The sequence below is a fragment of the Dufourea novaeangliae genome, unplaced genomic scaffold (genome assembly GCF_001272555.1).
Source record: "Dufourea novaeangliae isolate 0120121106 unplaced genomic scaffold, ASM127255v1 scaffold11, whole genome shotgun sequence".
NCBI lineage: Eukaryota > Metazoa > Arthropoda > Insecta > Hymenoptera > Halictidae > Dufourea > Dufourea novaeangliae.
Window position 1 is genome coordinate 2,730,385 of NW_015373895.1, and position 11,530 is coordinate 2,741,914.

The 11,530-nt window shown below is 30.9% G+C and overlaps 1 protein-coding gene across 1 annotated transcript; it reads right to left on the reverse strand.

The window, feature by feature from the left end:
• LOC107190847 (putative ATP synthase subunit f, mitochondrial) lies at nucleotides 1-3,021 on the reverse strand. The gene is made up of 4 exons (XM_015579736.1): nucleotides 2,842-3,021; nucleotides 2,662-2,760; nucleotides 220-336; nucleotides 1-136 (listed from the first exon to the last, which is right to left on the reverse strand). The coding sequence occupies exons 1-4, from the start codon at nucleotides 2,918-2,920 to the stop codon at nucleotides 108-110; spliced, it is 324 nt and encodes a 107-aa protein (XP_015435222.1). The 5' UTR covers nucleotides 2,921-3,021; the 3' UTR covers nucleotides 1-107.
• Nucleotides 3,022-11,530: the final 8,509 nt, after the last annotated feature.

Here is an 11,530-nt window from a genome sequence, read left to right on the forward strand (position 1 = left end):
TTTACTTTACAAGTGTAGTAAGTTTGTTAATTTTTAAATTGATTAACTAATATATTGAAATATTCTATCTTGACTGAATATATCTTCATCAATGACGTAGTAATGTCCTAATGGTACTTGTAGTTCCTGTGACCCCCTGAAAATTGAAACGTATTTCGTTACTAGACGGTCCTTACATAATATTTAAATTGATGTTTGTTTTTCAAATTGTATACTTACTAATACGTAAGTAATTGAACACATAGAATATGATGGATGATCCAACAGCAACTTGGAACAGTGGAGCTATACCTGCTTTCCTAGGCTGCACATGTTTATGCTGCCATCGCCAAAAAGCTGTAATTAAACAATAACGCTACTTACATACTTAGTTTTTATCTCAGATCTTTAATGTTAGATTACATGTAGTAAAAGTAATAAATTATAATGAATCAATTCTTTCCAACAAAGGAGTGAATTAAAATTTTTTAGAATTTCAAACATGTTATATAATCATGCTGGCCAAACTGCGGGTCCTCTTAGACCTTTATTGCAGGTCCCATATACTTATACACTATTTTTTTATAAACTGGATATATGATCGTATGTGATATGATATTTTAGTAGGTTTGCTGACTTTATTAGGTAGTGTGATATACACACAGATTGACAGTGTAACTCACAATTTAATACTGTTCCAATAGAGGATGAGGCTCTCCATGATTTCTGATATGCAATGTATGGTTCCTATTCTGACAAGGTTTGGCCACCACTGTTATATAAGTATGGATATGGAAAAAAGGATATTGCGAGATAATAGGGTCAGAATTCTCTTACACCAAATTGAACTGGTGATGTTTTACCAAGAAAAAACAACTTGCACAAATTTTCAATCCCCTATCTCGACCAGGAGGGTAGTAACTGGGGACAAATCGATTATCCGTCTTTGTTCATTAAAAAATGCTGAAACATACGGATTTTTATTGAAACTTTAAAGTGACTAGATTTATATTTTTACAGTATCGGCGTATTATTATAAGTACTGTCCTTAATCTTTTTTCAGATTTTTTCGGTAAGGTGTGCCGTAGTTGTAAAAATCAAAAACCGATTTTTTCGAGATTTTTTCCGTTAAAAGGTAATTTATACATTGAATTTTTGTATTTCCTTTTTTAAATAAATATATTGTACGATCTTAAATATCTTTACATTTAACAAACTAGTACATAAATTAAAGAAGTTAATTTAATTACTATCCTGTGTATGTGTGTGTGCGGTCAAGCGGCTCCGACATTTTTTCAGATTTGCGTTCGAGCCCTGCACATACTCACACTTTTATCACATTAATAATATGTTTTTTCAATTTCAAATTAAATCACAACAAAAAAAATATTTTCCAACTATTTAAAAAAATATGTAACTTCTTTAATTTATATGCTGTTTTGTTCAATGTCGAAATATTTAACATTGTACAATATACTTACTAAATAAAGAAAATATGTGCATAAATTCAAAGTCTAACAATAAGTTATTTTTTCTGGGAAAAGACGTCGAAAAAGTCGGTTTTTGATTTTTACAACTACTGCGCACCAAATCAAAAAATTAAAAAAAAATTAAGGATTATTAATAATAATACATCGTTAGGGTAAAAATATAAATCTATTTGCTTTAAAATTTCAATAAAAAAATCTATATTTCTCTGCATTTTTTAGTGTTTTTAATGTTTTACAATTAGGTCTTTCAATAAAAGTATAGGAAAAATTTTCTAATACGTGTCTTGGTAACTACAATGCATTAGTTTTTTTGTCTACTTTTTGTATGCAATTTAATAGGGAAAATAGAGCAAACCAGACAAACTGGTTTTTTCCAGTTATTACCTGCCCAATCGAAATAAGGGGTTAAGAATGAGTAAAGATGTTTGTTCTTGGTAAGCTACCGAATGGTCCCTTTTATTGTTCAATCTGGTGTAAGGGTACTTCAACCTTCTTACCAGCCTATAGCCTTTTTTTTTTTGGACAGGATTGACTTATTTACATTATTATTGGTAAACTTTCTAACATTTTATACACAAAATAAAAGTGGATAGGAATCATAATGTAAAGATACAACTAAAGAGAACTGCATGGATTACATATGTTGTAACAACTGAAAGCTCATGCTGTATGTACGACAATTGGTGTATGGTTGCAAAACTGTTCCATATATAATACAGTTCGAGTTAGTAATAAGACAAATTATTTCATTGTACTTTGTCTGTTAATGGCAAAGTACATCAATTGGCCTGAATAACAAAATTAATACGCATCAAAAATAATATTTGTGACAAGGAATGTGTTAATCTATGAAATTTTGAATATGCATAAACATCCACTTTTATTATTTTTAAATGACCTTTTAAACATCAATGATGATACAGTCACAGACATTAAAAAATGAGTTGAAAACTGTATTTGTTCCTTCAATAAGAGTATTTATAATATAATATAGTAGAATATAATATAATATAATATTCTGTCATAAAATATTAAATATTTCAAGAAACTTTTTATGGCGCTATTAATGAACTTAATGTTTAAGCAATATAATGCAAATAGTTCAATAAAAAACAAATTTTCAAGTAAGCAGTTGTTATGCAATTGTTTAAGGCTCAATATGGCCACTTTATCATATTAAACATGTATGTACCTCGGGAACCTAATGCCATGAGGGGACGAATTCCCTTATTACGTCGTCCCAACCATGAGGGTATTTCAGCAAGTTTCAGTTCACCGAAGGGTGTATCAGCTGTAAATGTATGACATTTTTTCATTTAATTTAAATATCTTCAATTAAACGAGTACTTCGAGATAGAATGAAAAAACTCACGTTTTCCGTAATATCGAGCAGGATCATATGGGCCATGTCTTCCCGGATCGTATTCAATAGGGTAATCACCGATTCTCATTTTTAATATAGTACAGAATCAACGGATAGACTGGGAAGAAGGTGTCGTTAAATAATGGAACCTTCGGTGGCACGTATCGATGAAGGAACGGTTCATCCGTATGTTACTTCAAGTATATAGTAGGCAAGTTTCTGAGGAAAAAATCCCTAGTATAATCAATTGCATTGCTATATAATCCAGTTGTTTCTCTAGTGATTTGAAGGAAACTACTTAAACCACCCTGTCAGCAGAGGTAGTTAGAAATTATCATACTTGACTTTGATTAGTTGATTCTTACAAAGATGAAGATACGATTCGGCGGCTTTATAAGAATCAACGAATCAAAGTCATGTATGATAATTTCAACCCATCTCTGCCTGTCAGCCATCTACTCTAACCAGATATTACTAGGTTCTGCTGCATACCTGACGTACAGATTTCCTACATCAGTTCTGTCAGTAAACTAGTGGCAGAAATACAACAGGCCTGGTAACATGATTTGACGTCAGAAATCGAATAGACTTGCTAATACCCTGATAGCAGATTCACGTCAAAAATGCAGTAAATTTGCACAACTTAATTTATTACAGATTAACTCAATTTCACTTTATCTAAATGCATTTGCAATCGATATTTAAGTATTTTAATGATTATTTAATATTAAATTACAAAATGAAATGTATATGTTAAATATTAATAATATATATAATAAGCCAAATATTCTATGCTCAAAATTATAACAGTTATTGTCAAGGACAATCGCAATCAAACGTCGATCGAAGAATTCCTAATGTGCTACAAATTTTTACGTATTTCTCGCATAAAACTCTATTGAAACACATTTAAATTACATAATATTTAGTTAACAATCGTCATGAACATTAAGACATGGTCGTTGTTTAATAATTTACAATAAAATAAAATTTACTGCAGGTTAAAGTGCATAAAACGATCCATATCTCACAAGTTTCCGTATATTTCGATTTCTGCTTCTTATAAGTAATAACTATTTGCATTACAAAATAGCTGATAGAATGTTTAACAAATCCCATCGAAAATGTGATTGCTATCAATATTCTATTGTCGAAAATATTTAATGTATTGTTATTTAATTTCATACAAATTGAGGTAAGAGAAAAATTCTATTCTATAAACTGGGCCAAATTTCCGGAAACTGATCAATTAACATGCGCCAATTACCCGCTGTCTCATGGTTGTATCAGGTATATAGATTCTTCAAGGAGTTTGTTAAGTGGTACATTCATCTTTTAAACTGGATTACTGCACATGTATATTCCCGCCAAGTCGTATTAGTCGGGGATCTACTGCTCTGACCAATCAACTACTCGCGATTCCCCGAAGACAGCCGAATGAATCGTTCGAGACTGGCCGAATGTAACCGAAGTGTCATTCGTTTCAGAGAAGTTGACACGATACGACGCAGAAGTTGTTTGCTCGTGCGAAAGTGAGTGTTTGACAGTTACCTTTCATCCTTATTCATGTATATTAATTACTAGTACCTTCATTAGCTCTCTATCGTTACTGTCCTTTAATACTTGTAACATGTAAGATGTAGATATGGTAATCAAGTTTTACACGTAAATAATTTCTATTTTATCACAAATGATAAAACAATAATCCCGTCTTAGTATTCGCGAGAGATATTAAATATTAATTATTTTATTTAAATGAGTTTAACTATGTTTTGTGCATAAGTGTCGAACAAATTTGTTAGAAAGTAAGAATTTTTCGATCGGCTTTCGATTGTTATCAATCTTGACATTGGCTTCGTTTACAAGAATGAGAGATATGTTAGTTTCCCAGATCATGCTTCCCATCAAGTAAAATCTGAATAAATTTAGTATTCTCTATAAACATGTTAACGGACATTTAATAAGTTATCTTTTAGATGAGTGACAAAATACATATGTATATATTTTTGGTGTTATGTTTTTCAAGTGTTACATTCGGCTTTTAAACTGGAGTAGGGTACATGTTTTTTCCCGCCAAGTCGATTAGGCGGGAAGCTACCGCTCTGACCTGACCAATCAGCTACGCGCAATCCCCCGAAGATAGCCGAATGAACTGCTCGAGACCGGCCGAGTGTAACCGAAGTGTCATTCGTCTCGAAGAAGTTAACGCAATAAGACGTAGAAGCCGTTTGTTCGTGCTAAAGTGAGTGTTTGACATTTACTTTTCATCTTTATTCATATATATTAATTACTAGTACCTTCATTAGCTCTCTGTCGTTACTGTCCTTTAATATTATTCAATATAGACTAAATAATCCCAAATTAATTCGATATCGTAGGTATCGCTTTACTTTTCGGTTGCACTGTATACCAATTAATATAATGTTTACGTATTTCTGACTCAATTTGAAATCTTTGCGACACACCACGAGTTCAATAATTGTTCATGTGTAACGTCACTATTCTTAACGTTGTGTAATTACTTAAAATGCATGTTTATTTTCTGTTCCAGAGTTTCGGCTTGGAAGTATGCACTACCGTCCTGAGTATCGTTGAGTCTCTTCAAACGGAATTCGGCGGGAAATTGATGAATTCTGGTAAGTTATTGTAACATTTATTATAACATTTATTATAACAACAAAGTGACACTTCATTACTTATTTTTATATTGTTTTTAACCGTAAGTGAAATAATCGTGATTTCGTAGTTTGTGTTAAGATCGAATGAGAATTTTTTCGAGCACTTTATTCAATTCATATATTTAGTTGAAGTATTCAAAATGGCTTCCTTCAATGTTAAAAAATTTAAACAACAATACTTCGAGACATTCAAATTGGAAATATTTGTAATTTACTGTATTTCGGTCGTGAAATTGTATTAAAATAAAAAATTTCTCGTGTATTTCCGTATGAGATTATTGTATTTGCATTTATATACAGTTTCGGATATAAATTTGATTAATACAAGCTGTATAGTTTATCATGCTTTCTATCAAAGTATGCATAACTAATGCAATTTTGGTTCTTGTAAGGATTTTTTGAATATGTACAAAAGCAGGATGTGGATTAAATAAAAAAACATTCATGCTGACAGCATAGTTATGTATTATGCTACAACATAACACATAAATATTATAAACTAAATAATTAGTGTGTAACATTTATCAATAATAATAATACTGAGTATAATAAATTTGTCTTGTTTTTTTGTTTTTAGTCAAACACTAAACGGACATCCTACTGTGAAGTTCCACCAGCAATAACTGTAGGCCCTTCTATCATCGGGTGAGTCTTTGCATGCCTTTTTTACTCCTCCAGTGCCTAATCATGCCATAGGATAATTAGTCCAACATGGCATGGGCAACTGGTTGTATACAATATGCTAAATATGGCAAGTACGGTGAACGTGGGTATGCTATCATACCTTCGAGTAGTAACATTGATCAATTGTATTTCTTAGGTAGGGTAGGGTCTTCCTATACATAGCATTTTCTACTACTGATACAATTAATAAACATTTTATAATTGGAAAAAGCAGTATTAATACTCTTAATATTCAATGCGTATCCTTTAGTGGATTGTATATATGAATCTCTGTAGGCTAGAATATATTGAATACATATATGATGAATCAAACGTTAGTGGAGGAATGTGACAATCTCAGACTTCCTCCTTGCACTAACCAATATAATCACACAATGATAATACAAAATGATATCCAATGAGAATATCATTGAATAGCTTGATTTAATTTCATATTCTGCATGATTGAAAAATTTGATACTTTGCATTAAAAAAAAGTGTTCCATACACACATTATATTAGAGATGATGTATAAGAAGACATTTTGCGATGGGTAGGTTTTTGAGTCAAAGTAACATGTTTGCTAGACTTATGTTATGTGTCTTGCAATGGCTTTGACAATGGGATCACCTGTGGGTTGTTCAATATGTAGAGTCAAATATCTTATTAAAGAATCATGATTAGTCTTTTTGTCTTTAAAAATGAATTTCCAGTAGGGTCTTTTTCTTCATGACTGAATTTTATTAAATTAATAAGTATCCAATTTTTGTTTTTCAATTGTTATTAATACAAAGTTGAATCATTTTAATTACAAATTAAATGAGAAAGAATTAAAGAATATTAACGTGTTAAAAGAGTAGTAACTAATAATTTTTTTCGTTAGGATTTTCAGGATAATGTCGTCCAGTAAAGCTCACATTCATCACTGAGTATTCAATAAGATGTCCACGGGCAAAGCTTCACTTGATTCAAGATTCTTGTCTTATACGGAGCCCTTCTATCATCGGGTGAGTCGCATGCTTTTTTATTCCTCTGGTCCCCAATCATGCCGTAGGACGATAGGTCCGAAGCGGCACGGGCGACTGGTTATATACGTGCTAAATTTGGCGAGTACAGTGAACGCGGATATGCAATCATATCCGCGAGTAGTAACATTGATCTGTTGTGTTCCTTAGCTAGGCTAGGATCTTCTTGTATGCCATGTTTAATGCAATTCATAAATATTTTATATTAAAAGTATATTTATGCTTACTTATAATTTCAATGTCGTCGTCTGGTATCATTTATAAATGTGGAATGGAATACGATTTACATAAGGCAATTTACGGAATATAGAATATTAGTCATATATACATTACAGAATATTAACATTTAAATAAATTTTGTACCCCTTTAGATTTTCAAATTTATCATTTTCTTTATTTTAATTGCTACAAAAGGGTATCGAAATAACGATTTAAATGGAAAGCCCTACTATTTAAACGTAATAAGTATTTACTTAGTTTTGAAAATAAGATTTATTGTTTTGTTTTGTGAAATTACATAGACAAACAATATATGTACATATAAATGAAAAATGATTTGCTGTTAAAAGTGTCTTCTTAAACGCTGTAAATTCATTGAATTTCTTGTAAATTCGAAACTCTAAGTATATCTAATGCTAAACTTACTAAAGTTATTGCTATTTACTAAATTTTAATGACCAAGTATCAGAAAGAAATTTCTGAACTCTACAATACTAAAACAGTATTAAGATTGTTATTTAAATGCCTCAAGTCGTATAGGCGTGTACTAAAATTAATAATTCTTATAATTTGGCTTCTATGTAAGCGTATTGAGTAGATTTATAGTACATATGTATGTACTCTGCAATAAGGTTGCAATTAAGTGAAAGTAGTTCATATTTGTGCTCGCTGTTAATTATATTTGGTTTTACATTTTTTCCTTAATACTATCACTAGCCTCTAGTGGTCACTTATTTTCTTACTGTTTTAAAGTACAAAGGTTGTTCGTTTTTTGGAATCTATAGAAACTTAGAAATCCTTCGATTCTTTTCTTACCTCTTTTGATTCGAGGGCTGCTTATTGTGCACGGGGTTTTATTTATACCATCTGTCGAAATAAACTTTTACAATTAACAAGGCTTTACAAGGCTAAGTCGACAGTTAAGCTCTAACATTCGATCTTTTTCATAGGAACAACTTTATAACTATGAAAAATCGATTCGTTTGTATCGGTATCTTGCGTCGATCCAGACGTACTTGTATAAATATACAGTTTTGTTTGTAATTATTCGAACGACAGTAGATTTTAAGTTTAATTATACTATTATTTACCATAACAAAACTAGAAAATAGCAAAAAAATTGATTTAGATTTTCTCCATAAATTATTCATCCTTCATTTCGCGATTTGACTAATTTGTGTAATTTCAGTGTATTTGAAATACTATGATTAAATGTTTATTATCATAACAAATTTTGTTACCGAAGAATACTGATTAATTTTCTCGTCATTAAAAATCAAAATTATTTTTTCTGGATACACGACGGTATTCTGGATAATCCAGTTATTGTGTATTTGGAAAAATCTTAAAGAAATTACTAAGGAAAATAAGTAAAAAGTTATGTATAAGAGGGAAATATTGTTTTCAGTAGTTTCTTAACACGTCCTTTTTCTGCTATTTTTTTAGGATTGGTTTATCCAATACTGTTATGATTATTAGCTATAAATAATGTTCTTAATTTAAAATACCAAAACAATACAACTGATACCCAGATAACGCATGACTCCTTGAAGACGGCTTAAAGGCGGCTTAGACCTAAAAGAGCCGTAAAATGGACGTCTTCAAGTCGCCATGTGCTATCTGGGTATGCGTACATACGTTTTTGCTTGTTGTATATTCACTGAGAATACTAACTGTTCATAGAATCTGTTCCCTATATTTATAAGAACACCAAATAAATCGTAGGTCATAAGAACGATTAACATGATTTCGATTAAAGAAATAAAGTTGATGGAGTAATCCCTGTGCATAAGAATCTTATGAAAGAATTAAAATATTTTATTGAATTCCTTACATAAGATAATGAATAATAACTTTCATTCGAACAAGACTTTCGTATTCTCAAAGCCTCAAGCTCAAGAAGTATAATAATTCCTTTTATACATGTCGTTTATGATGTTACGATGACAATTATATGTCGAGTAACGAGATTAATCGGATACAGACATAATGTCTAGAGCACCGTTCTCAAAATTCAGATGTGGGTATGAACGTGTTAATCAGAACAGAAACTTGTGGTCCCAAGATGTTCTAAATAATTGATTCCCATTTTACTACTGTTTGTGATTGAAAGTACGGATTTAAAAAGCAGAATCATATCGATTGATAGATATTAAAAATATAGATGGTGTCTCAAAATATAAGGCCATTAACGACGTTTATGATAAATACTATCAAGTATTTACGTAGTTTTTGAAAAATACGTTACCGGTAGTAAATGTTTGGATTGTTACAATTGGTACATGTTTCATTGAACCATTATTCTTACAATATCGTTCTACTTACGACTATATTCTTAATTTTGGGGGAACCATATGATAGTGATCTCATTCAAACTTTTGTTAATCGTTAGACGACAGTAAAGGTCCATTATGACTAAGGTTTTCGCTATTGTTCGAAACATTAATTGCTGTAAGAACAAAATCATATTCCCAAGTGATAAAAAAAGAATGGAAGTTGTATGGAAGAAGTCTAAATATATCTAGTCACAGCTACTCGCACAATTTTAAGAAGCGTTGGCCATTCTAAGGTTAAGTATATATACATATAGTATAGTAGTATGGGTACTTAAGACATTAGGAAATTATTTGTCAGTGGTTGAATACATTGATGAAATTAATAATAAATAATTAATTGAGAGACGAAGCTTATTTAAGATCGATTACTAGAGAAGGAGAATCGATTGTACGGATAATGGAAGCATACACTGATATGAAAGAACAGTAGGAAGACCAGGGAAGTGTCGTTAATTCGATAATATATAAAGGTATCAAAAATTCTTACAAAAAGGGGAACACATTTTGAATAACTGTTATATTAAATTATTATCATTGTTAGTTACTGCATTCCGCGAGTTTCATGTATAGACGTTTTTTCAGCCTCATGAGTGAATAGCATGATGCGTAATTTTTGAACAGTTACTACGGAAGCATTTTTACGTACATGTAATACGTACAGGCAACTGTCTTATAAGTCGGTATAAATAAATTAAATAATTGTAAAATATACATTTTGTGGTACAGGGTGGCCTGTTTAAGTAAGGCCACGTAAATACCTCTTCAGGTTATTGTGATGCAAAAAATATTTGTTACGTCATTTCAAGGTCATATTATTATAAATATCTGAATGTATTTTTCGATCAGATACACGATGCAATAGAAAAAAAATGTAGTTATGTGTCAAAAAACACCGATGACCTTGATACCACCGAAAAAAAATGACCTTGGGAAAAAAATATTCTTGCCAGATATTCGTCCATTGACACTATGAACATTACGTAACAAATATTTTTTGCATCAAAATAACCTGAGAGATATTTAGGTGGCCTAACTTAAACGGACCACCCTGTATATTATGTATGTAATTCGCCCGTGCTATATCGAAACCGTGTTCAGCGAAATTCCAAAATAAACTTTTATTATTCATGGATAAGAAATCTTCTACAGATTCCATTTAAATTTTTGTGATTGATATATTGAGACTTCTTCATACTTCCTATTAGAATTATATTTTCTACTAGATTTCACGTTAGTAACCTTACGTGTTGGGACATTCTGTATCTGTCGATCGTTCGAATAATTATATAGGTATAGTGCTGTGTTTTAGAAGGCTTCCTGAATTGCAAAAATTGATTAAGTGTGATGCTTGAAGGAGGTCGAGGAGGTTGCAGTCTCACAGAAAATAATCGATAGGAGATGACGTCGTAAAAATTTGAGGATTACTTAATACGTATAACTTTTTGACGTGCAGAATTTATGATTATTTACGACGAAAATACAAATATGTTGAAAACAATCAAACTGATTAAACTTTTTAAATATTGGATCGATCAAATACATTTGCTTTTTGCTTTCTAATATTTTTTTAATTAATCGCAAATATTTCTGACCCAACAATGTTTCGGAATACAACAAATATTTCCTTTGTATTATCTTATTGTCATTTGTTAGTAGACAATAACTACAAATATTTCTTTTAATATATTTTCACAAAATGAAGTACAGTTGTCCAAAAGTTAAAGAATATGTAGCACGTATATTGTATGTAGTACACATTTCTTAATTGACTGTCGTC